This window comes from Sesamum indicum, linkage group LG8, assembly GCF_026168435.1.
Source record: "Sesamum indicum cultivar Baizhima isolate 11 linkage group LG8, ASM2616843v1, whole genome shotgun sequence".
In the NCBI taxonomy this organism is placed as follows: domain Eukaryota; kingdom Viridiplantae; phylum Streptophyta; class Magnoliopsida; order Lamiales; family Pedaliaceae; genus Sesamum; species Sesamum indicum.
This window is the reverse complement of record NC_142664.1, coordinates 24,043,418-24,070,170: the sequence shown is the minus strand read 5'-3', so window position 1 is coordinate 24,070,170 and position 26,753 is coordinate 24,043,418. Positions and strand designations below refer to the sequence as shown.

Below are 26,753 nucleotides of genomic sequence, written 5' to 3'. Positions count from 1 at the left end.
CTAATTTGTTATTTTTTTAAATATATTTTATTATTTTTCACCAATAAACCAATGCTCGAGCTGCTTACCATATGCAAAATTATATTCAATTTTGATTTATTACATACAATGAGTCGAACTCAGATGAATTTTTATTAATCGATTTTAAATAAAATACTATTTACTAATTTAATTTATTTATTAGCCCTAATTAAAAAGAAAAGGGTTTTGGAATTTGTAGGTTCCACCATTATCATGGAGTAATGGGTAAGGAATTCTAAAGCAATGTGGCAGTCATTTCAATCTTACATTTTCAATTATGCCAAAAGAAAAAAGGTATCCCATTCTAAATCCTCCTCATCTATATTTAGTGGAATTCGCATATTTTTGACTTTTTAAATTATGTGTTTTTCGATTTTTTTTTTTTTCATTTCATTGCAACATGAGAAATTTATGCGTGTATAGATGAGGACTACACTATTTTCGAAAAATTAACCTACACGAGAACTTTATTATTGACTTAATTTATTATTAAAAAAAATATTATAATAATTGATGTAGACACGCGTTTCATAAGGTTGCATGCAAGGAGCTTGAGATTGTTGTGCAAAATATTTTCTTCTTTGTCTTTCGGCTTCGTATGAGTCTTGTGGTTTTATCCAAAATATGCGCCAGGAAGAGGAGAAATTATTGGGACTTATAAACCATTCAAACTTCCCTTCTACAATTGATGTGAATCACATGCCTACATTATCAGCCGCAGACGAAGGGATCGGGACGGGCACAAGCTTTGCTCCCACAGATAGTGTCAAATGATTTGCTTGCGACGCGATTGATGGTCTCTTACTTGAGGAATAATCCATTTATGTTTCATGTGAACTTCACAGTTTTATAATATATAAAATTGTTGCTTGACTTAATTCACTAGAAGGAATATAATATTTAACCATGATTAATTGTCATAATTAGTTAAAAATTAATAGTCATAATAAAAATTCATACCACATCCACGCACGGTTGTTGGTTGTGATTTTTGCAAGAGTGAGTAATATACTTTTCACAGCCAAAAATTATGATAAATATATTTGTCATGGCACATAACCATGACAAAAAATAATGGTACATAACATAAGTTTTTATATTGATTTTATCTAACCGCAGTTAATAATACTTATTTTCTACAACTTTTAGTTCATCGCCATTTATAATATAAACAATAGTAATTTTTTTTCTAACGATCGTGAATATCTACTAATTAAATGGACTTTTATATATTCCATTAATTCTTGACGAATATAATTGTTTATAATCAATAAATACTTAAGGACAGGAACATATTAGACTATATGACATCCATCCATTTAGAAATGAAAATTTGACATTTTTCCCTTTCTTTTTTTCCCCACTACCATTAGTGTATTACAAGTTGAAAATCATTAATTAAGATATTTTTGAAGTCCCTAATCATTTTTTATTGACATATTTGACCATGCTAAGGGATATATATGCTATAGCAAGTGGTGTCTTGTATTCTATTTATTTGTTTTTATTTTGTGTTTTATATTTTAAATTTTTGTGAAGTTTATATTCATTTTGAAAAATAAATAAAAGACGATTTCCTATTTATAGCGTATATTTAAATAAGATTTAATATAATTTATCTTCCGTTAATATTGTAAATGAGCTAATTAATCTTCCTACTGAAAAAAAAATAGTGATTTACCCCATGTACTTTTTAAAATGAAATAATTTACCTTTTTAGAGGTTATATGTTCATTTTAAAAAACATAGGGCAATAAATTATCGCATTTCAAAAAATATAGAGAGATATAAATTGAGTATATAACATTTGGCCTGCTAGGGTGCTAGGACTGGTTTCATTAGAATTTTGAGTATCATTTATACAAATTATCTTATTTTTTTAAAAAAAGAGTATAAGATTATCTTCAAAATCATTAACACCATCGCACAGGCTATTTCTACTTTTTGGCCGTAGGGATTGTTTTTATAATTATGCACAAAATATAGATGAATTGCATAAATAAATCATAAATTAGGTGTGTAAATATAATTATCTCAAAATATTAATTGGCTTTATGGTCCAAATAGTAATAAGAGATAATTACGTTTACACCCCCTCACCTATTAAATTTTACACAAACCACTCCTGTCTTTTAAAAAATTACAAAAACTACCTTGGCAGCCTTTAAAATCCAATGATGTCCCTATTGACTAAGTCAACCATTCAAACAATTTTTCAAACACAGAAATATCTTTATAGGTGTTTCTGTAATTATCAAAAGGTAGAAGTAGTGTCAAAGTAATATCTATGAAGCTGTCTAATAGGATCCAATATTTTTTTTTTATTATATATACAAATTTTTAATTTAAATTTTAATTTATTATATTAATTTTTTAATTAAATTTTTATATAAAATTGTACCTTTAAATAATTAAAATATTAAATTATTTAATTAATATATAAATTATCCGTTAGTAAATATATTGAAATTAAAAGATTATTTATCTTCTTTTTTTTTTTTTGGAAGATACAAACCACCGTCATAATATTGAAATCCTAACCACAGATAATTCTGATAAGGCCACCATATAACCAAAACACAATAATAAAGGGGCAGACACTGGTTTCATTTATAATAACATATGGTTCACCTCATCAGAGAACCTAAAATAGCAAAAACGGACGCAAAACACTAGAGAAAGGACACAGCATCCCCAGTTAGCTCAGCGGTGGTCTCGGGGGCAGTCACGAGCAAAATGCCCCGCCTCACCGCAATTATAACAACCCCCTCCCCCTCCGCCTCCGCCTCCGCCTCCATATCTTCCACCACCTCCCTCTGGGCAATGACTATCCATATGCCCAGTGTCCCCGCACCTGAAACAACCACTACCTCCTCCTCCACCGCCTCCATAACCGCGGCTGCCTCCTCTGCTTCCACCATTGTATCCTCCATAACCGCCGCTTCTTCCGCCGTAAGATCCCCGGGTGCTGCCCTGGACAGAAGCGCCGTCGGGTCCAGTGACGTTGGCGGCCTTGGCGCGGCCGTCACTGCCGTACTCGACAATGTACTCGACCGCCTCACCGTCGCCGAGGCTGCGGAAACCCTCAGATTTGATGGCTGATTGATGAACAAACAGATCTTCGCTTCCATCTTCAGGAGTTATAAACCCAAAACCCTTTTCATGGCTAAACCATTTCACCGTTCCCCTTTTCACCTCACTCTCTGCCATTTTCTTCTTTCTACAAATTACAACTCCTCGCCCTAATTTCCCTCTCTCAAGCTATCAAATTATTTATTTTAAAAGAATTATCCCTTCTTCCCCAACCACACCGTCATGCCCACCCTAACTCCCATTTTATTAAACTATCTTTTTAATAAATAAATAAAGTAATTTTATTAATTCTAATTAGATTTATATAAAATGCATAAATTATTTTTAATTTTTATTTTAGTAAAACTTAGTTATAAATAAAAATAGAGGATAACTTCTTCTAATTTTGATAATTTTAAATAATTTATACAAATGTGATAATTTTTTAATGTAAACTTATAATTTATTAACTAATTTTATTTATATATTAATTAAATAATTTAATATTTTAATTATTTATAAGTGTAATTTTATATAGAAATTCAATAAAAAAATTAATATAATAATTTTTATTTAAATTAAAAATTAGTACAAATACTAAGAAAAATATGGGGTCATAATACTCATCTTCATAAATATTTTTTATGCCCCTTCTACTTTTTATTAATGACAGAAACACTCCTAAGGTATTTCTCTCCTTGAAAAATTATTTTAAAGACTGACATAGTCAATAGGGGCATTTTTAAATTTTAAAGGCTGTTAGGGGTGATTTTTATAATTTTTTAAAAAAATAAGAATAATTTGTATAAAAAGACAATAATTGCCAACATTGAGGTATGAAGTGCTATTTGTGTAAGCCTAAGGGGGGATTCTGAAATTTAGGGCATAAAGCGCGCACGAAAACACCACGACGTCGTACAGCCTCGCCTCCGCAGATATCAATGTTTTCTTCCTCCCAAGTAACCCTTCTTCTCCAAATTTGACCGACGTATAATACGTATTCTTCATCTCGAACGTAATCTCTGTAAGTTAATTCTCTTACTCGTTCTCTGATTTTGCTTTATATACATAAAATGCGCAAAAGCGCGCTCAATTTCCATTGGGTTATAGGTTTTTTGCTGGAAATTTGTTTTCCTTTTGGCTCTTATTGTTGGATGGATGCATATTGTGTATGAGTTAGGATTGCTTGTGTAATTGTGTCACAGGCTGGGAATGGCGACGGAACAAGCAAAGCCCGCTACTGAGGAAGCGAAAGTCGATCTTTTTGAAGATGATGATGAGTTTGAGGAGTTTGAAATAGATCAAGGTTGGTGCTTTTTCCAATATTTCGATTATGTTCGTGTTGGATTTTGTTCTATTTACATTTCCGTCAATTAACTTTGCATTTGAACACGGTGGATTGTTATCATTTTTCCTTTGTCTTTTCTTGAACAATTCTGACTTCGTGATCGTTGATGATCTTTTCGATCAAACAGAGTTGATAATCACAATCTTCTGTGTCCTTAAAGGCTGGGTGTCGAACTGCAGTTATATTTACATTTGATACCTTGAGTTTGCATCGATCAATCCTTTTTATTCTGGAGTGTTATTGAAGTAATCATAAGCTGCACCAAGCCCTAATTACCATGAGCACAAATATAATTTGGTAAAGGTTAGGAACTTATCTTTTGCTTTTTAGAGTTGAATCTAGCCCATGAACTGTTTAACAACATTATAATTAACTGATCATTGGTTTTTTTATAAGAAAATAATAACTTGTTAAAAAGCTTGATATCTTGCACATCACACCAGGTTTTTGTGTTATTTTTCTTGATCGACTTCAGTTTTGAAGATTTCTAAAAACTTAACAATGAATATATGCATTATACAGCTTTATAAGAATGTGTGGGATACATACTACGTTGGGTTAGTTGCTGATATGATTTGCTTATATTACAAACTTTTGACTCTGACAAACATATTTTTCAAGAAAAATGTCAAGAACTTCCGACTTCTATGCTCGTTTTAACTATCTGGTTTTGGTTAACTTATAGGGAATAGCTACATATGCAGAATTGACTTAAATATGAACTTAATAGCACATGCTAAAACTTCATATTTTCAGTTGTCACATTGAAGTTACAAATGAATCTGACATTCACTTACATTTCTACTCCAATTGATTCGAGAAATTTTCAAGTTCTACATTGACTACATTCTCACATAAAAAAGAAAAAAATATGATAGTGTGAAAGGCATCATTCTTCCGCTCTCTTTCAGTGAGTGGATGGAGCTTTCTTCTTATTGATGTAAAATGCAACCCTTTATTTGGATGGGAACTTTCTTTTTCAATTGGACAAAGCAGTTAATGGACGAGTATGTTTGATGGGTTGTCTCTTTTATTCTGATGTATGGTGAATATATTAGTACTCAATTAGGAGGAAAATTTTTACATAACCTGCTCTCTGAGGTCTTTGTAACTTTTTACTGATCATTTGAAAATTGGCTTTTTTGTTTTCCAGATAGCATACTAATTGAGAACTTTTTGTAATTATTCGATGGGAATTTTATGCTGTTGTTCTGTCTTGAAGTTTTGTTCCTGTCTTTTCATTGATTTGTAAATTTATTATCAATATACTATGGAACCTTTCTACAAGACTGTCTTTTATGATATTTTTCTGATGTTTTCTTTTCTCATGCATGTTAAAAAATGGTAGAGTGGGAGGACAAAGAGGAAGGTAAAGAAGTAACTCAGCAATGGGAAGATGACTGGGATGATGATGATGTCAATGATGATTTCTCGCTGCAGCTCAGGAGGGAATTGGAGAGCAATACTGAAAAAAAATGAGGCTGTCTACATCACTTAGTAGCTCTTGTGTTTTAATGATCTGAGGCTTCAAAATTCTATTTGCTCGGCGCCTTGTTGCTACTGAACTGATGTTCTTATCTTTAATTATGACTTTTGAAAAGAGATCTCTTTTGTTGCCAATTAACGCCCTGAACTATAATGAATCAACTTTTTTGTGAATCGGTCTTGAAGCCACTGTGTCTCAAGTTCAGCATAGATATGAAAGCAGAGTAGGCATGTTTTTCAATGGGCAAACAAGTTTCTCATGTCTGAGAATTTAATTTACTCACTCTTCTTGTTTGTCTTTCTCACCGAGATGATTGGCTACCACAAACAAACTATTTTTCTTATTTTTAGCTAGAAACAGGCAATAAGCAGTGCACAAAAATCAAATTGGTAGGATCTTTTTAAACGTACAAAGATGAAAAAGTTGTAATTTCTGGTCGAAACGGATCGGTTACATAAACGAATAAATTGTAATCACATAATAATATAAATTTATTAGTTTTCAACTGACTTTAATTCACAATGTCACATACATGAGCAACCACCAAATCCAACGTCCGCCAAGAAGAACCGCCCTCTGCCATGGCTGCACAAGCAGCTTCCCCGTACTCCACTGCCTTCCTCCTTACCTCCGCGCCCTTCTCACCCTCCATCACCTCTCTCACCACTCTCTCCACCTCCTCTGCCTCCACGAAACCGCGCACTGTCCCACCACGTGGCATAATCCTCAGCCCCACCCCAATTTCCTCCGCCACGAATCTTGCATTCATGTGCTGCTCCGCCATCAGGGGCAGAGCAAGGAGTGGCACTCCCGCGGAGATGCTCTCCATCACCGAGTTCCATCCGCAGTGGCTCAGAAACCCTTTTACACCACCGTGCCGTAGGATACCCCGTTGATCAACCCATTCTTTCACCACCATTCCTCGATTTATCACCCTCTCTTCAAACTTCTGCAAGCATTCTACTGCCCCTCTTGATTTCAAAACCCACAGGAAACTCACATGGGATTGCTCAAACCCTTAGCAATTTCTTGCAACTGCTCTTCTATCACTTCTGCTTGTGATCCAAACGCCACGTACAGAACAGGTTCCCCCTTAGCTAGTCTCTCGTCCAGCCATTGCATATAACTCGGTTTCTCCAGGGCTTCCAGCGGCGATGACGGCGCCACCGCCATGCAGAGTGGTCCGATATTGAAAGCTTTCGGGCCAATTTTCTTGTTCCAATAATCAACATAGCGCGATTCCAGCTCGTAAAAACTGTCCACAAGCACTCCACGGCTCATGGAGGTGGCGATAACTTGCTCCGTCATGAACTCCACAAACGGCCCGGAGGGCTCAAGATCATTCAACGGCGGCTCAAAGTCATTTCTTGTTAATTTCACCGTAGGAAAATCAGGGATCGAGAAAGGCTCATCAGGCGAATGCGTGCCCGCCTGTGGCCTGTCCCTGCCCAAGATTTGGTACATAGTACATGAATAATTCCCCATCCCGATGAAAACAAGCCTCGGGATACCCATTTTTTCTGCTGATTCTTGAGTCCACCCAAGAAACTGGTCAGAGATTATGCAGGAAACAGGCGGACGGAGAGTTTCCAGGGCCTGTTCGAGGCTTTTCTGCATGAGTTTCGTGGATTTAGCAAAAGGGAGAAAACAGGCCATGGATGGCAATTTATCAGTGTTCTCCACGCCTGGAGGGACACCATCTATGTTTCCAGGGAAAGGAAGCTCTAAAATAGAAACGTCTACGTCCTGGAGAGAAGCCCGAATCCGCGGGGCGTTCTTGGAGGTGGTGAAGATTGTGACGACGGCGGAGCGCCGCCGGAGGAGGCGGGAGAGGGCGAGGAGAGGGATGGTGTGGCCTTGAGACATGAAAGGGAAAATAACAAAGTGTGCTGAAAGAGAACCCATGTGTGTGTTTGCTTCACAATTCACATGTATGTGAGTAGTAGTAGAGCATATCGCCCTTTTATAGATACAACTTTGGAAAATCTTGCCAACTCTTTTCACATCTGTTATATTATTATTACATAAATTCTACCAAAATTTTGAATTCTTAGAATCTTGAATGTGTTTATTGTTTCAAAATTTTTTGACTGGTTGCTTTCTAGAACATGATTTGTAACTACCAAAAATAATTTTAGTTATAGAAATTAATTGATCTAATTAAAACAATCATTTATCACATCTCCGTTTACATTCAATGCATATGTTTCATAACATTAGATGCCGTCGTAATTAAAACCCTAGTTAAACCTACTTGGTGCTTTTCAACAATGATCATTAAAACCTAAACAAGATGAAGATTCGCGTCTCTTTACCTAGTTCGAGCCCCGGCCAACCCGCCAACCTCCCCTAGCATTGTTGATTCTAAAACCATTCGATGGTTACTATTAAGAAACGTGAATTTATACACATCTTGATGCATTCACCTTCTCTAAATACTATGGGACCATTTGATAGGTGTACATTTTATGATACTGAAATCTATAATTTTTTGACTCCACTTGATTTATTTTAGAGCTCTGTCTAATTTAAATATCAAAGAGTTTTAGTTGAGGGTTATACCAACAAGCTTGATTTGTCTTTGTTTTTCAATCAATCCAATACCCTGGACAGAGATCTAGCTATGAACCCAATCTCCAACTAAGGACTGTGTGCGCTATCTACTATATCTACCCAGATCACTTATATTGTTTATAAGTTTTTACTACAATGATTGCTCTTATGATGGGACCAAAATCTGACAGTTTATCAAACAAAAACATAATGCTAGGTATGTCCATGATCTAAAGAATTTTGATTTGCACGGCCACTATCAGCTATAGCTTTCGACACAGTATAGGATTCAACTACAACAACATTAATATTTAATAGGATTTCTGTCGAAAAGAAACACGATTTTCTGATTTAAGTGCAAGATATCTAAATGAGGGTGCATGGTTGATTTACCTTTTTTTAAAAATATATATATATATATATATATATTTGTGGCTGTGTGTGTTACTTACCATGAATTCTCATGATTTATTCAAGCAAAAAGAAGGTTAATTAAGCAAAGGAGTGTTGGTGTTGCTTAGTTTGAAAAGTATATGGTGTGTGTGAGTGATTCGGCTTAAGAGCCAGCCATCTACTCCCAAATTTTGGCTAATTCAAATCAAATAATTAACAATTCAAAGTTAATTAATGATTTAGTTACTAATTAGTTATAGTAATTAACCAATGTAGTATTTTGAGGGGAAAGAGTTGGCCTTCCTGCTATATATATATATATACTAGCGTGTCCCTCGTGCTATGTACGGGTTTAATTTAATTATGGTTAAAATTATATTTTATTAAAAAATTAAATTTTGGAAAAATTAAATAAAGAAATATTAGAAACAAAATATAAATTTTATTTTTAAATTATAATGCTCAATGTTAATAAATTTACAATAATTAGAAGAAAATATATGAAGAGATATAGATAAAAAAAAAGTTTTATTCATACATATAAATTAAAAATAATAATCGTCTTCATAAGAAAAGTTCTGAAAAAGAAGTTAAACATGAATTCAGTAACAAATAAATATACCATCTAAAATCTATAACATAAAATTTAAAAACTTATGAAAATTTTAAATTAACTGAAATATCGAATATTGTATACAATGTATTACAAACATTATGTATGGATATGTAATTAATAGCTTATGTAGCATAATATAGTATGAATATAGATACAAAAATGAGTATAATTAGAGTATATATAAATATAAATACTCGCTTTCAAATTGGTGAAAAACAGATGTGGTGATGAATATGCCTAATTCCTTCATATCTGACAAACATTGAAGAGCTTTAATTTCAGATTGGAATCTAGAGAATGAGTTTAATAAAAAATTTCTAACAAAAAAAAAAAAGGATAGTCTTATGAAGAAAATCTAGATAAGCAATAAGTTAATATTTTTATTTTTTTAAATTGATATTTTGTATTATTATTTTCTTTTTCTATTTCGACCCATGTATGTGTGGATACAACTAATAGAAATTGTTAACATAATTAAACAATATTCAAAAATTTGAAAATTCAAAGTGTTATTTGATTAAACAATAAGTTTTTCTAATTAGTAATACCTAATAATTTAAATAATGAATATTTTATAAAAAGAATTAAATATGAAATATATTAATTAAAATATTTTTTTATGTTTTAAAAAAATAATTGTATTAGTAAAAGACAAATGCAAATATTAAACAAGAATAGTATCTTTCTCAACATATAAGAATAAAATGATTTTCAGTCGATTAAATTTGTTTTCAAAGAATTTGTTCCCCAAACACTACCTAAATTAATTTTCATCTGCTTTTCACTTTTTTTTACAAAATTCTGATCCTTAGACTAATTTCTTGTGATATATAAACACATATATTGAAATTCCGGAAAAAAGGAAAAGATAATTAAATGAATTAACAATGATATTTCGAAAGCTTTAGACCACCAGAAGAATGCAGCCAGACACCTTCTCAGCCTGTATATTTCACTACACATTCTTGGTTCAGGAATTCCAGTTTGCTCTGTTGCTTGATTTGGGACCTGCTATGTTATACAAGAAATCTAGTACTTCCTAACATCTGTGTAATATTTCATGGGCCGCGATATGTCCGGAAACATAGACAACCTTGCTGCTGATCGACGGGAATCATTCCTCCACCCTTTGAAGTGTCAATAGCCTCTAACAGGGTGACTACCTCGTCCATTTCCGGTCTCTTGTCAGGGTTGGCGTCCCAGCATCGTTTCATCACATTAGCAAGGGAGCTCGGGCAACATCTAGGTATTTCCGGCCTCAAGTTCTGCGGACAAAATGTTGTATGAGGGATAAACCAGCAAAGAAACAGCCCAAGTAGGACACAAGGAAGAAAACTCGTTGATGAATTAGCTCCATTCTTTAAATATAACAAATTAGACAAAAAGATGATAAAACATATGGAAAAAGGTCAAACTACTCCAGCTCGACTTGTGTTCCACACCAGTAAAGCTAAGTTCAAGTATTCGGTTAACAACCAAACCAAGCACAAGGGCTTTTCTGAAGCTCAATAAAAGTTGAAAAAAGTTAGTTTCATGAAGTGTTTGACTCTGACTTATGCACACATTAAAAGGGCCGTGTCATTAACATTTTAGAAAGGAGATTTTACCTGGCGAACAACTGCTGAAGTCACCTCGGAGAAACTTAGATCAGGATACGGCATGTCACAACAATATATCTCCCATAAACAGATGCCAAAACTGTACACGTCGCATTTCCTATTATAAGGGTTGCCATTGAGAACCTGCAGATTGTTGTTCATACATGCAACTGACATTATCACGACAACACTTAATTTCTCATTGATGTTTTCTTATTCAACTTCTCACCGTGTGATCTTGTTAGTTCTAACATCAAGAAAGGATCTGTCTTCTTGTGGGTTAAAGGATAGAAGGCATTTCTAGGTTTTAAGCTTAAAAGAGACTAAAGCAGAAAGAAAGTGGCCAAACAAATCCTAAACATTCGTTGTACTCAGACAGGTGATCAGCCATTAACTGAGTAACAAAAATATTCGGGCATGCTAATATGTGATTCCCTTAAATAAATGAATGTCAGAAATAATTTTTTTTTAAAAAACAGAAGCCATTGGCCAAGAAACCAAAATTATTTATGAGTAACTATGAGCATCTTGCTCAAAATAAGGAACATACCTCGGGAGCCATGTAACCAAGAGTCCCGGTCTCTCCTGTCATATCATTAGGATTTGAGGCTTCGACACGAGCGACACCAAAATCAGCTATTTTGACTGTACGTGATTTGTCTAAAAGCATATTTTCTGTCTTAACGTCTCTGTGAACAATCTTCTGAGAATGAAGGTAGCTCAACCTGCACAGCAGAAATTAGTGCAGGTGGAAACACCTGTTATGAGTGACTTCTGAGATTGATAAATATAGAGAAAAAAATAATAACTAGGTGAAAAACTGCAACTGTAGATGCAAAGTACCCTCTAGCAAGATCAAGTGCCATCTGCACCACTACTTTAAATGCTAGCTTCTTTCTCCTGTTCTTTATGAGGTAAGATTTCAAGGCACCTCCTGGAAGATACTCCACAACTACACAACATATATTACTAGGCATGCCAATGTGGCCATTTTCGGTTTGAATGTTAAGTTCAGGAGAACCCATTGTTGCTCCTATAAACTGCAAAACGGTTTAGACAGATGTTAGAATGACACTAGGAAGACTCTATTCGAAGTATCTTATCATGTACATGAATTTGATCTTCTGACCATACAAATAAAATTACCGAACAGATTCTGATACCATTAAAGGCATACTACTTTCTTTATGTAATGAGTTAAGTAAATGAACTTCTTTGAATTATTACTCTCAGTGTATTCCGTAATCTTCACATTATCTGTACCAAGTGCCACCTAAGCCGCAAGACATGCATAGGGAATTATAACACTACTTAAAGCATTTTTAGTCAAACATTGTGTAGCTTATTCTCCACTAAGCTCAAAGGTGTCAAAATAGATATCAACCTTTGTTACATTAGGATGATCAAGCTTATGCCACACAACAACTTCTTGGGTAAATGCTGTCCTTAGAGATGCTATTTCAGCCTCTGTCCTGTGGCCTTCTTCTCCCCAGTCCAGCAGCTTAACTGAGATTAAAGGTAGCTACCAAATGTTAAAATAGACAAAATACTAATATAGCGCAAACAACTAACAGCTGCAAAAGCAATACCTTACTCAGTAAAATGAACCTACAAATCCTGATTGTGAAAAGAATTGTAAATTCCTTCACATGTACAACATTTGAGCGCAAACAAAACCAAAGATATGTATTTCACTTAAAAGCATATATCTGAAAATATTGACAATTTCTCTTCAAAGACGAATAAAAAAAGAAAAATATTGACAATTGAAGTATCATGCTTCTTTTTACGAAGTCATCAGTTGGTTGTACACACTTTATCTATTTCTGAATTATCGGGATACTAAACCAACTCCCAAGTGCCAAGAACCTTATCAGCACATTGATGTCTATTCTCATTCAGATGGCAAAGGTTAAAGTTCCATGAGATTTAAGGTCTTGGATCAGGATTCACTAGATTAGGGGAAATTACTTTAAGGTTGTATTATTTCTCATTTTCAATCGACTGCTTTCTGTGATTTCCATCCACCGAGTAAATCTAGTTCCATTAATTCTTCTACTATTTACATGGCTTGCCTGCTCATATCATTTTACTCTAGGAAAAGGGGTGAAAGAAAAAGAGTTATCCCTCTCATCAATTGCAAACATTATGCATTCATAACAAGGAACCCGTATGGGCCCTAACAACACCTTCGTTTAACCTTACATGATGAGATATTGATGATCAGCGTGTGCTTGGAAGGTATGGATCAGAACTTTGGTATTGATCTTTGATTGAATTTTGAATTGGTCTTTTCTCATTGTTTCTAAGCATGTCGATACAAAAGGATCAAATCATTCTCTTCATTCAGTTTTTTCCATGATTTTTGTTTAAAAGTACAACAGTCAAATATTAAGCCATTAACAGGGAATAATATCTAAACAGAGGCTGCTTAGAGAATGATTTGGATAGAATCTCCTAATAATAAAGCCTGCACAGTGGAAAGAAGAAAACCACACTTTTGTGGGTGCTAAACCTTGAAACTTGTAGTGTTTGACCTCAACTATTGACAATGTCTCACTAAAGTCACTCTTCTTTTGGTACAATGTCAAGCAAACTTTCTCATCTACACATAACTCCACTGAGTCCTAATCTTCACCTTGCCAAATGCAGGTTATTTCATTTTCTCTCGTCAAGCAAATCAATGATTATTCATTGAATCAACACCATAAGTATGACTAGAGTACCATGCAGGAAAAAGAATAAACCCGAAAAGACGCACTAAAGCCCATAAATCCTCAAAGGCTTCAACTTGGGACCTCACAACCAAGTGACCTTAATCTTTCCCACTGGGAGTAGGCCCAACTTCTTAAAGTCATAATAACTTCTATTGAAGTTATCACCAATTTGACCTACAGAAAAATATATGTAATCAGAAAGCAAGAACTCTTTCCTAGGTTAAGCTTAAAAATCCTAATTAAATAAGGAGACTCTACTGTCTCATGGCTAAACAACTGCATCTCAGTTAAATTTGTTAAGACACACCAGTTAAGAGAACTGGTTGAACACAAGAAAGACACAATACCAGCCTTACGTTATTGCAGTCCCCTTGAAATCCAATCCAAACCCGTGCCACCAGTCACGGACTTCACAAGAATGCATTCATCTTTCTCAATCCCAAAAAAGTAAATAAATGAAGGAAAAGGGGATCAAAGAGAACCATAAAGGGTGCGTTTTGCCACTACCCCAACAAACAAGCATGAAGCATTAAAAGCTGACATATCAAGAAAGGCCTACTAATATGTGATGACCCTTAAACACACTCACACTTATATTTCCTTATCTGCTTCAGGTTATACAATTTATCATTCACCACATTAATCAATCAAACGTTATGGAGAATAAATTCAATCAGAGCATACTGCCTAGTTACATTATTAAGCAAACATGAATCTTGTGGTAATATTTAACTGGAGTCACAGTTTCACCAAGAATAGAAAACAATGGCAGGCCCAAAAATGAACTATTTGGAATCACAGATTTGCATTGAATGATGAACAGAAAATGACAAAAAGAGTTGTAAAAGAAGGATAAGAAAAAGTTGTAAACTTTAAACAAGTTAAAAACCAATCAAGGAAAATGGAACAAAGGGTACAAGGGAGACGAAGGCGGCGACTGACCAGCGACATCCTGGCCGTCATAAACGCCGCGGTGGACGGTCCCAAAGGTGCCACGGGCGATCACACCTTTAATGATCAGTTTAGAGGGGTCAATCTCCCACTCGTGCCTCTGCCTCCTGGCGGTGGTGGTTGCCGCAGGGGCGGCGAAGATGGGGATCGCCGCCGCCGCCGCAGCGGAGTTGGAGTAATCTTCTTGATTCTTCTTCTTGTTCTTCTCCATAGTCAATACCCTGTTCAAGTGCCTCTCCAGCTGCTCATCCAAACTTTTCAAATCGATCTGATCTGCTCTCACGAACCCATCACTGCTCTTTTCCATCTGTGCGTGCGTTGTGCGTGTATTTTTCTTGTAGCTTTACTTGAATGGTGTTACATGAACATACGTATATGTATGTATAGGTGGGCTATAGAGGAGTAGGATATTCCTGGGATTGTCTTGGTTTTGACTTAGCGCCATAAGGAATTAGTGGAAAATTTGCAAACGAGAAGAGAAGAAATAATTAAGAGGGGGAGGCTCTGTGTGTGTGTGTGTGTACATACGATGATACGAAGGTAAATACCAGTGTGTGTAGTGTGTGCGGAAGCAGTGGTAATGAGAGAGGCGGAAGCATGTGGGCACATGGAATTGCCTGAACACAACGTGTGCGCGTTTCCCACAGCCACAAACACTCTGCTCCTCTACTTTATTTCTCAGTCAAAGTCCTGCAATTCATAAAAGAATTCCAAATCTAAATTGGATAAATTACAACAATATCATGAAACTTCATATAATTATAAATATATTTTTATTATTTAAAAAATTATCAATATCTTTTTAATTTTTTCAATTGTTTAATAATTAGTCTATTTCGCTAGTTTTCGTTACATTTTCATTCTTTTTTTTTTTGTGAGATGACCAAAATGTCATTGTGAACTAAAAATTATAATTTTATTTATTTTTTAAATTTTTTAATTTTTTTTATTAACTAAGTGCATAAATTTTTTATAAATTTTAAATTTTTTCATCTATCCCATCTAATTTTTTTATAATTTTTTATTTTTTTAAAAAAAAAAGATACAGTAAGTGCATAGTTGATAATTTCATACATCTATCCAATAATTATATAATTTCGTCAAACATCAAGGGGCATTTATAATTTTTCAAACAGAAAGAGATATTCATAATTATGTCAAACCTCAGGGGAGATTGTTGTAATTTACCGAATCAAATTTAATCTAATAAAATTAAATTTAATCGAACTAAATCAAATTTAATTGAATTAAATTAATCACAGAATAAATATAATATATGCTCTAATACAACTTATCTGGTCAATCCCCTAAACTATACACTAATCACATCGCAAATACATTGCATTTATTATATAATTAATTAAAGTCCTATTAAACTCAATTTAAATTAATTTTTTTTCAATTATTATTACGACATCCCAAATACCATCCCAAAATTCTTTATATAGATTTTCTATTATAATCATATTATATATAATTTTTTTTAATAAAAGTTGACAATTTTTATTTTTATATACATTATGTATATAAAATAAAATAAAACGATGCAACGTAAAATATAATAGAAAATGAAATGAGCAAAATTATAATAAAGTTGACTTTCATACTCTCTCTATCATTGGGACTAGGGATTGAAAACATCAGTATACATTTATGGCCTTGCTTATTGATAATTAATTTACATTATCAATATAAAATGAATTTACATTATTTTATAAAATTAAATTTTATCTTAAAAAAACGAGCAAATCTTTTAAATAAAAATAATAAGAGTTAAATACAATTTGCACTCCTAAATTATGACAAGATGCCTATACATCCATGACCTATGAAATGTTTATGTCTATTCATTAAAAACATTGATGTCATCAAATCTGACAATGAAATATTGCAACATATTTATTATAGTCAAGCAAAATGCGTGGAGTTATTAGTCATGTTACTGTCCACGTTTAAACTCAATTTTTATTATAATTTTCATCTTATACGTTAGAGAAATAAACCCGTTAATTAAAATCGTTAATTATTAATTATTTGATTCGTTAAATCAAGAGCATTTATATTAAAATAAAAAAGAAAAATTCTCGACACTGTCATAAACGTTAGTTGATGACACTACCGCATAAATATTTTGTAAATCTAAAAATGCTTTTCAATTGACAAGATAATTATTTTATTCAATTTTTTATATTTTACATTAATTAATGATTTAGTTTTCTTTTCTTTCTTTCTTTATTTTTTTTAAATGTAATGTATTTATTTATATATTTTATTTTTATTTATAATATATTTTAAAACATAAAAAAAATATTTATTTTGATAGGTGTTATGTTTCTGTCTTATTATATGTAAATTATTTCACCAACTTTTTATTTCTCTCTCTCTCTCTCTCCTTAACTCTTACATTCTATTTTTTCTTCCATTCCTATCTCAACTAGCCAGTAGTCCTTATCAAAGTATGGGAGGATTGTAAGTCTACTATAAGTTGGTTGTGCCTCTGCAAAGGCTTTTTGCAGGATTGCTTACTACTAGACCACCTTTAGTTGTTAGTAGAAGGCGAAGCTTATGTAACTTTTTTTTGCATAATAGCTAGAATGAAGAATCATGGTGGTGTTGGACATGAGATGATTGTACTCCTACAATGATTATGATTGGGCAAATAGTTCTCTATCAAATAAAGTGACAATCCCTTGAGGTGATTGTGCTTCAACGAGGACCATGAGTTGGATAATTAATCATTGACCAATTACAGCAATTAGCATGGCTCTCGAGGCAATTAGTTTCAGTGAGGTGATTGTGTTCCTACAAGGGTTTATGTACCGAGAAGTCAGGCCTGGACCTGATGAAGTGACTGATAATATTAGGTGATTGTGTTTCAATAAGGTTGGCGAATAAGCAATTTTCTTTTTAAATTAAGAAAAGGTAATATATGGGCTAAAATCTTACTATGTATTATGTGGTATACTGGGCTTTCACAGCCCAAACGTTATAAACACTTTTTTGGTGTTTTTCTTGAAATTACTAATCAGCTACTTGAGGTTGAGGAACCCTCCTCGGCAAAAATACTAACTTTAAGCTTGTAACCCATTTTAATCTATGAAAAATGGCGAGTTTCGGAAAGTTCAGATGGATTTCGAGACGCTTTACGGCACACCCTTCAGCTCCTTTGCGCATTTGTGTAGTTGGTAGTGGGCCGGGGGGATTTTACACTGCTGAGAAGGTATGCAGAATTTGTTTGGAGTCTATTGATATGATTTTGAATTCTTTTGTTTTCAATCAGACCCTTGATTTATATCCATGTAGTTTAGATAATTTCTGAATCTTGTGCTGAATTCTTCTGTAAAGTTTTGGTCTTTTAGTTGAATTCTTGAATTTTCGGTAGATACTGAAGGCACATGAAAAAGTGGAAGTTGATGTTATTGATCGATTGCCGACGCCATTTGGATTGGTGCGGTCTGGTGTTGCACCTGATCATCCTGAAACAAAGGTACCACTGTTATCTATTTTAACCCAGTGTTTGCAAGAAATGAGGTTACTGCCAATGTGGTGTTGGATTATGACGTTTTGAAGTAATTTTAAATGCATTTGGAGTTTAGTATCTAGGAAAGCAATATAACTGGATGTGTTGTTGTGGAATTGATTTTAAGTGGAATATTCAGAATTAAGTCTTTCAGTAAATGCAGTTTTACCTTTACTGATGAGGATTGCTGGTAATAGAGATGTTAGTCATTTGGTGTAATCCACTTGAAGTTCCAATGGAAGAAGGAAAAGGGTTTATTATGCTTTCGTTCTTTTAAATAAACTCTTTTTATGCCTTTTATCTTGCTTATTATTCTCTTATGGGCTTAATTCAGAAAAATTGCCGCAGATAGTGACCAATCAGTTCTCTCGGGTTGCACAAAATGAACGTTGTTCATTCTTTGGGAATGTGTGTCTTGGATCCTCCGTAACTTTGCCTGAGCTACGTGAGATGTATAATGCGGTAGCGTACTTGCTCTGTGAAGGATGCTTATAGCTATCATGTTGTTTATTTCTAGCCTCTCACAGATGTGACAATGAGGATGGATTCTGTGGCAGGTGGTGTTGGCATATGGCGCTGAAAGCGACAGATGTCTTGGTATTCCTGGGGAGGTTTGTATGATCATGTTAGCAGGCATTTCCATGTTTATCCTGTGGATTAAGGTGTTGTGTTCCTTCTGCTAGTAATTTCTGTTATTAAAATCTATATCAGCTTTCTTTTGCTTGTTATATAATGCAGGAGTTGGCTGGTATATACGCCGCTAGAGAGTTTGTTTGGTGGTATAATGGGCATCCAGACTGCAGAAATCTTGATCCAGACTTGAAAAGCACTGATACTGCTGTTATTTTTGGTCAGGTATTTTTGATTTATCGGTGTGTTGTACATGCTTATATATATATTGGGCCAAGTGTCATGGTTTGAGCGTGAAGCCTTACTTGTGGTGGGCTAGCAGAAACTGGTTAAATAGGAGATACTTGGATATTATGATTGAGGATGGACTCGAGTGATGGCATTGCCTTTGATTGATTATATTAGCAGATAGTTGCATAAAGCATTTGTCTGATTTTGTTACGATTATTAGGTATCAAATAATTTGTTATTTAACCAGCAGAAATTTATTTGCTTGACCCGCTGAGTTCCTAGGCCCTCTTTAAAAATTCTGAGCGGCAGAAAGGCAAAACAACAGTGTTATCATGGATAATTTCGTCGGATCAGATAACATTAATGCCCTTGCTTTTATGCTCTTGAAGGCTATTTGATATCATCTATGCAAACCATATGCGCTCTATCTTTATATTTTCTACATTAACAGTATTGTTTCGTCCTTTATTATGAAATATTATGGTTTGAGTTAGCTCTGGTATTGCCTTTGAAAACTACAGTTTCTTCACTTGGCAAGAACACAGGATACATATTAACTCATCTGATAGTAGTAGTGATATCTAACTCCTAAGTGTAGAAATAAAACTTCCTTTGAGCTGGTGCAAGTAGGCTCCATTTGACACTTTAGTCACCAGAAGCACATACCTATGGAAACTACGTCTTAGTTAAGTGATAAGTATTAAAGGAGGGTTTCTTGTTGTCTAGATAGAAGTTTGCATTTCCCATGTTCAAATACTTCAACCATCTTAGGGTACTTTTAATTGCCCTGACAACACACGTAACTTGCTTTTAGGGTAATGTCGCTCTTGATGTTGCTCGAATTCTTCTACGTCCAACAGCAGAATTGGCAAGAACAGATATTGCCTCCCATGCGTTGGCTGCTTTAGAAGAGAGTTCTATAAGGTTTGTCATCATCAGTATTATATATTGATAACGAAGTCCAGCATTTTCTTCAAATTTGTACTTAGAGTTTGCAATGGTAATTGTAGGAAAGTTTATTTGGTTGGAAGACGTGGACCAGTACAAGCTGCCTGTACTGCAAAAGAACTACGAGAAGTTCTTGGTAATGGTTCTGCCTTTTCAATCTTGTACTGTTTTAGCTTTTAATGTGTCCGGTGCCCTCGTGTTCGGGATGTAAAACTGATTATTTATTCTATCTTATTTGAGTATCAGCTGAGTGGAACTTTACTCCATTCCTGCAATTGACTGAGAAACCTATTATATGGGTCTTTGGTGATATCTTAGGTCAGATGTGGCATTACGTTCTAAAGATTGATTTCATGTGCACTTCAATACCTGGAACAAAATGATTCTACCATGTGATCAGCCAACCTTCAAAATTTTCTCGATTGCATGGGTGTTTGTCTGCTGTAATAGGTCAAACATGACGTCAGTATTGGTCATTTCACATATTAACCTGAGATTTTACTTCACAATCCTTAATTGAAAAGAGGCCTGCGGTCTTGCAGGAATTAAGGATTTGCATATTCATATCCAACCAGCTGATCTAGTTACAACACCAGCTGATGAGGTATATGTTCTCGTGACATAACATGGTCCCATGTAGGTTATCTGATTAACCATTGCACTGATTCATTGTTCTTTTACATGTGGGCAAAGATAGAAATGAAGAATAACAGGATAAGGAAGCGGGTGTACGAATTGCTCTCCAAGGCAGTCACACCAGCGCATGCTCCTTATCCTGGTGAACGTGAACTCCATTTTGTCTTCTTCCATAAACCAGACAAGTTTTTAGAATCAAATGATAGAAGTGGTCATCTTGGTGGTGTTCAGCTTGAGAAGACTATACTTAAAGGTAACTGTGCTCCGTATACATCTGCACGTGAAGGTGTTGCATAGTATCCTTATTCTTTTTTCTTTGTTGGTGTGCAGTCCATATGCCCTGCTTTATTCAATATATGACATTAAGCCGTGCAAATCATAGATAAATTGGATCGCTCAAATTTGCAAAAGTTTTCATAGCATAATTTATCCTTGGAATAGGGGAAAAAAGCAAATACTTGAGTAGACTCGTCAATTCTTATGTCCACTTTATAGGCTTCGATTATGGAAAATGGATGGCAACATACTTCCATAATGTAGTCCTTTAGAAGCTTTTTGTCATCCATCTATTTGTGCGAAACAGAATTTTTCTGTCACAATTTGGGAAGTGTGCTTTGATGTTAGTTAGGAAGTTTTGTAGAATGCTGAATTTTCACGTGTTTAATTACGGTACTGTATTCCTTTTACAGATTTAGCATTCATAACCAGAAGTGCTCATTTATTTTTCAACATATGGTCATATGTATATGATCTGAAAATTCCATGTTTTCAACTAGACTTAAGCAGAACGCCACCACTTTCTTCGATAGTGAAGTCCGGAGTTCACATTTAAATGTTGTATCTTGTCTAAATTTTACCAGCTTTTGTAGGAGATGATGAATTAGTAAAGCAAGTTGCAGTTGGCACAGGAGTTTATGCGGAAATATCATGCGGGCAAGTGTTTCGAACTCAGCATGAAATATGCATGGAAATGTCCTGAAGTCTTACTGCATGTTTATTTCTCCTAAGGTTTAAGGTTTTACTTTCAGTCTGCATCTTCAAGTTATATCATTTAGGGGAATGATGAGTGTCTGAATCAAGTGAAAACCTTAAAAGTTCACAAATCCTTTTGTATTCTGCTTGCAAGATTAGCGTTAATTTGGTCTTGAAATTGCTATCTGCAATCTAATTACTCAGAAAAGAAAGAAACAAAATGAACGGGGACGCTAAGTTTACAGATGGGAAGTCGAATTCTTTACTGTCAGTTTGGAACTTGATCACTGGGCCTTTCTTATTTTGTAATAATAGAGTAAGCTTTCAAGCGATTCGAATATTGATACATCGACTTGTTTGCAGGTTATCACTGAAGAGTATTGGTTACAAATCAATAGCTATTGATGGTTTACCCTTTGATAGCGATAAAGGTATGTCAAAGATCTGCAAAATTGGGGTTGAAATTTTCATTGTTTTCTGATTGCTGTTACATTTTTCCTTTATCCCCGTTCAGATAGCCTGGTCAAAGCAGTATATAGGGAGCGCTGCATGAGGGTATTGGAAGTTGTAGCACAATCAAAAGTTGAGGGTCTTTACGAAAGAGTATGAGAAGTAGAATTTGGGAAAAATGATTTTTGGAAAGAGCTTAATTGCAAAAAGACGGTTTTAGACCCATATGCTAAAAATTATTGTTATAAGGACGATAAAGTATAATAAACCATGTTGAGTTTATTTACAAAAAACCAAAGCTGTTCTAGAAGATACTCAAAAATAGCTTTTCTGAAGCCAAAAGTTGAGAAGTCCTTCTTTAAAGCATTTGCAAACACTCCCATAGTCTAAGGCGCTCTATAAAGTTGCCTAACAACTACTCAATGAATTGTCTTGCCGGCCTTTCTCTCCTACTTGTTGCGTCTGAGTTTTGGGATTATAGTTACTAATGAAGTGTCATCTTGCTATCTACTGCCTTAATTGGGTTTCTTTTCTAGGAATTGTTCCAAATGTTGGAGGCCGTGTGTTGGCTGATGCTTCAAAAGATCATATGCAATACGACACGGGCTTATATGTGTGTGGATGGTTGAAGAGAGGACCAACCGGAATTATTGGCACAAACCTTTATTGTGCTGAAGAAACTGTGAGTCTGCTTACTATAAAAGATCTATTTATTATAATGACAATTAGGGGTAAAGATAAACTGAACGAGCTAAATACCTAAGTTTTCAAACTTGTTTGAATTTTTATTGAGCCTAAAAAATTGTATCTGAGCTTGGTACAGTGAAATTGAGTCGAATATGAGTCAAGATTGAGTAATCTGATCTTGTTACGTATTAGTTGTTACTAGGTCTAGTCTTGAATCTAAATATTCTGAAGCCAGTTTGTTATGTTTAACTAAACAAAGTCTAAATGAGCTTTTACTGATCAATTGCTTGATCAAATATGGAATTTTGTGATTAGTCGTTTAGCTTACTCACAATAGCTTGTACAACATAGGGGATAACGGTCGATACACGTTCAGGGATGATTTTACAATTATGTCATATTATATTCTTTCATACTTATGTTTCTTGATCAACATAAGCGTATTGCAGCTTGCATGCATCTCAGACGATGTTGACAAGGGAATATTAACGTCCAACTCACCCAAGCCTGGGAGAGACAGCCTCTTGCAGTTGTTAGACAGTAGGAATACCAGAGTTGTAACCTTTGATGCCTGGGAAAAAATTGACACTGAAGAGAAAAGGCGCGGAAACTTGAAAAATAGACCAAGAGAAAAGCTGACCACTTGGGAAGAGCTACTCAAAGTTGCGAGTGAATGAGGCAGTTTTGTTCACAAAATTATATGTTCAATTCCCTGCCCATTTGGTTTCAACTGATAGGTGTGCAATCTTTCTCCATCAGCTCCGGACGAAGAAGAACAATTTTCGTCCGAAATATTTCCTACAAATGAATGCAAGAATGCTTTCTGAAAATCGTTGCAGCTAGAGAAGGATTGTCCGAATCCCCAACGGTCAACCTATCAATATACATACATTTTGGAGAAACTTAAAGCTGAACTTGAGACAGAGTACATTCAAATTGTTGTTTTTGTACAAGGATTCGACCATGTTCTGGTCCGTTGTCAGATACATGGTACGTAGTCTCCTAGCTCTGGGATTCATTTTTATGCTGACATATACCACATCTGTAATAAAGAGATGGATACCTGAAACATAGACATATATCATCACTTTTGTCTGAGATGAATGTTTTTAACCTTGGACAGAGTATTCATGAAACGGTGCTGTCTTTTGCTATATTTTTGTAGTATATTCGCAAATTCTACCACTCACCCAGAATCAAGAATCTTGGTTGGCAATTGTTACGGCAAAGTTGTACAACTCATTTAGTTGAAAAGAATAAAGAAGTAGTGCCAAATCGTCCTTCTGCTAGGCGTGTATTTGTCATAAATATCTACTAGTTGTGCGCTTTTTCATTCGTGACCGTCCGCGAACTATACACGGATTTCGGTGGCGCTTCGCTGACGATCAGTGTTTCCACTTGTGGTTTAGGGACAATGAATGTTCGCGAAAGTTCAAATATGGTAGCGGGGCATAATTTATCATTGTGGAGTTTTTATCCGACCCGTTTTCCCTACTCGGATTTTCCCATAAGATTCAATAGTCTTAAATGACCGGACATAGATTCAGTCCAAATTCATTGTGACTTTTTTTAATTAAATTAAAACATATAATGTGCATTGCACGTATAGAAATATATATTGAGATTGAGTATATCACTTATTAAATAAAAAAATATTAAGTTTATAATTTTATTTATATTTCTATCCTTGTAACATTAGTATATACAATTATATTTTTAAAAAAATGATATTAATAATTTTAAAACCATTTATTTCTATCATTTGTAGTTCACTTCTAAATTTACTTGATACTATTAAGTAAGAATTTAATCATTAAAACTAAAATTTCTCATTTGTCTATTAATTATTATATTTGATGATCTTATTTTGGAATAAATTAGTGTGAATGTACGATATAATATATATAAAAAAAATCCAATATTTTAAAGCAAAAGTAATTAGTCGAAGTCCCTTATCTTTTGATATTTATAACAAATCCTAATTTGGTAAAATTGGTCATGTTTCATTGGTAGCTTTATTTTGGCAATTTACTATGTTTTTAATTTCATTTATTTTATTATGGGCATGATATATTTTTTTCTTTTACTACCATATCCTTATGTCTTTTATTTTTAAGTTATTGATGTGAAATAATTTTAAACTAATTATCTATTAACTATTGTTAATTACATTATAATCTAATTAGACATCCACAGTATCAGTATGCGTATCGGAAGGATCCTTTATTATGCTAATTTTGTCAAAATATTATTTACATTCTTCATTAACTTGTAAATTTGAAATATTCTTGCATAAAAATTTATGTTTTGCCTTTATTTGCAATTTTTAATACCATATTTTCAGTGATTCTTTCCTATAATCAAATATTATCTGTTTTATTTTAAAATGTTCCCTCATTCATGTCTATTGTGATTTTTGTAAATCGTCATTTTTAATGGTAATTAAGTTAAAAAGAATTATAAGTTAACAATTCAGAGGATCAAATTATAATATTCTAATTAAACTTGGTACTCAGATATAATTATATTTAATTAATATTGTAACTTCTCTAATATAAGATCTACCAATTATTAATATGCACTTCAACTTAAGTAATTATTTAGTTTGAATTAAATTACCATTGTATCCTTACAGAACAAATCAATAAGTTGAGTCTTCTTCCCCTTTACTATTATTTTTTGCTAGCTTTTAAAATGATAATTTTGTAATATTAAATTTTATAAGTAAATATTATGTTGGTGTTGTAGAAAAAATTTTGAATTTATATATTTGTGGGCAAGACATTTGCACTCTTACTTAAAGTTATTCTTTTTAATAATAAATAAGAGTTACACATAAACAGAATAACGTCTCACCACTAACAACCATAATTCCACATAATATGTAAAGCGTGATTATATTCCAAAATCGGCCAAAAGTTTGGACCAACGTTCCTATCGTAAACTCTTACAAGAATTTTGCTGTGTTCCAAAGTCAAGTACAAATGATAAATAATATTCCAAAATCGGCCAAGAAAGAGACAGGCTGCTTATTCTGACTTTCCTGTGTTCACCTTCACAAGCCAAAAGTAGCAGCTCCACTATCCGGCAAATTCAAAAATAGGAAACAAACTGTTGTCTCTGTCCACACTGACAACCTCACATTCTTTTGCTGGACGTGCAATTTTTAGTAGATTCGTCCAGACAGTTTCATGGTCTGATGGAATGACAGAAAGTATTGAATCGAGTTGAAAATTTTGGTTCTGCAACCGAATTTTACTATATTATTATTTGATATTTGTTGAGGGACTTTGTTATTACAAGTTATATAGTGTGACGGGCTGAAATTTTATGAAATGTTCTTGGAGACTACATTACGCTTTTGTTTCCTAATCATTACAAATTGTTGTGATTTTGATAATCAATACATTTAAGGTCAAAGCTAATGGAATAAGAGAGCACGACCCGACCATAGTCTCAATTGTTGTGTTGACAGGTTTTGCACGGCCAGACGACTGTGGAGAAGAACACGGCCGTGCGGAGAGTTGGGTGCTCTTTCCTCCATTATTGCATTTTAGGATCTGCATGTTCTGCACGAATCAACACCATAATTTGACACATTTTCTTCTCAAACTCTTTTTATGATTCAAGTTTCTCAATTTCCCGTGTTGGTGTCGGCACGTTACCGGGTCTTACTACATTTAACCCCTCCACTTGGACCCACGCCACAAAACACCGTCGTTGGAATTTAATTACAATCTGCATCTACATAATTAATTATATAATTCTAAATTTAAACCTCCACAATCACGTTTTTTCAAATTAATTATTTCAAAATCGAATTTTTTTCATTATTAATTTGGAAAAATTATAATTTTAGTCCTGTAACTTAAGGGGTGACCTTTTTAGTTATGTACGAATTGATTTTAGTAATTTAATCATGTA

General features: G+C 34.0%; 3 protein-coding genes and 2 pseudogenes across 4 annotated transcripts; 2 read left to right on the top strand and 3 right to left on the bottom strand.

Annotated features, from left to right (window-relative positions):
• Window positions 1–2,482: 2,482 nt before the first annotated feature.
• LOC105168715 (cold shock protein 2 pseudogene) lies at window positions 2,483–3,348 on the bottom strand (annotated as a pseudogene).
• Window positions 3,349–3,957: 609 nt separating this feature from the next.
• DSS1(I) (DSS1/SEM1-like protein) lies at window positions 3,958–6,100 on the top strand. Its single transcript, XM_011088851.3, has 3 exons — window positions 3,958–4,117; window positions 4,299–4,399; window positions 5,790–6,100. Exons 2-3 carry the CDS (start codon window positions 4,306–4,308, stop codon window positions 5,918–5,920), a joined length of 225 nt encoding a protein of 74 aa, XP_011087153.1. The 5' UTR covers window positions 3,958–4,117; window positions 4,299–4,305; the 3' UTR covers window positions 5,921–6,100.
• Window positions 6,101–6,394: 294 nt separating this feature from the next.
• Window positions 6,395–7,916, bottom strand: LOC105168812 (UDP-glycosyltransferase 90A1 pseudogene; annotated as a pseudogene).
• A 2,445-nt stretch (window positions 7,917–10,361) lies between these two features.
• LOC105168713 (serine/threonine-protein kinase 52) lies at window positions 10,362–15,403 on the bottom strand. Its single transcript, XM_011088849.3, has 6 exons — window positions 14,747–15,403; window positions 12,472–12,593; window positions 11,931–12,127; window positions 11,638–11,812; window positions 11,097–11,231; window positions 10,362–10,754 (listed from the first exon to the last, which is right to left on the bottom strand). Exons 1-6 carry the CDS (start codon window positions 15,060–15,062, stop codon window positions 10,548–10,550), a joined length of 1,152 nt encoding a protein of 383 aa, XP_011087151.2. The 5' UTR covers window positions 15,063–15,403; the 3' UTR covers window positions 10,362–10,547.
• A 1,789-nt stretch (window positions 15,404–17,192) lies between these two features.
• Window positions 17,193–23,965, top strand: LOC105168712 (Pyridine nucleotide-disulfide oxidoreductase family protein). 2 transcript variants are annotated; one of them, XM_011088846.3, is made up of 13 exons: window positions 17,193–17,975; window positions 18,138–18,242; window positions 18,624–18,737; window positions 18,833–18,886; window positions 19,014–19,130; window positions 19,951–20,060; window positions 20,147–20,220; window positions 20,627–20,688; window positions 20,778–20,973; window positions 21,581–21,653; window positions 22,056–22,123; window positions 22,679–22,824; window positions 23,279–23,965. In XM_011088846.3, exons 1-13 carry the CDS (start codon window positions 17,859–17,861, stop codon window positions 23,504–23,506), a joined length of 1,464 nt encoding a protein of 487 aa, XP_011087148.2. In that variant the 5' UTR covers window positions 17,193–17,858; the 3' UTR covers window positions 23,507–23,965. The 2 variants fall into 2 exon arrangements, with proteins under 2 accessions (XP_011087148.2, XP_011087149.2); XM_011088847.3 differs by having other exon boundaries at window positions 17,195–17,975; window positions 21,590–21,653.
• Window positions 23,966–26,753: the final 2,788 nt, after the last annotated feature.

Coding starts and splice junctions, on each gene's coding strand:
- LOC105168713 (XM_011088849.3), bottom strand. CDS start 15,062: ATGGAAAAGAGCAGTGATGGGTTCGTGAGAGCAGATCAGATCGATTTG. Junction 11,232..11,637: donor TTGGTTACATGGCTCCCGAG/GTATGTTCCTTA, acceptor AACAATCTGCAG/GTTCTCAATGGCAACCCTTA. Junction 10,755..11,096: donor CTTCAGCAGTTGTTCGCCAG/GTAAAATCTCCT, acceptor TTTTGTCCGCAG/AACTTGAGGCCGGAAATACC.
- LOC105168712 (XM_011088846.3), top strand. CDS start 17,859: ATGGCGAGTTTCGGAAAGTTCAGATGGATTTCGAGACGCTTTACGGCA. Junction 18,887..19,013: donor GTCTTGGTATTCCTGGGGAG/GTTTGTATGATC, acceptor TATATAATGCAG/GAGTTGGCTGGTATATACGC. Junction 20,689..20,777: donor TTACAACACCAGCTGATGAG/GTATATGTTCTC, acceptor ATGTGGGCAAAG/ATAGAAATGAAGAATAACAG.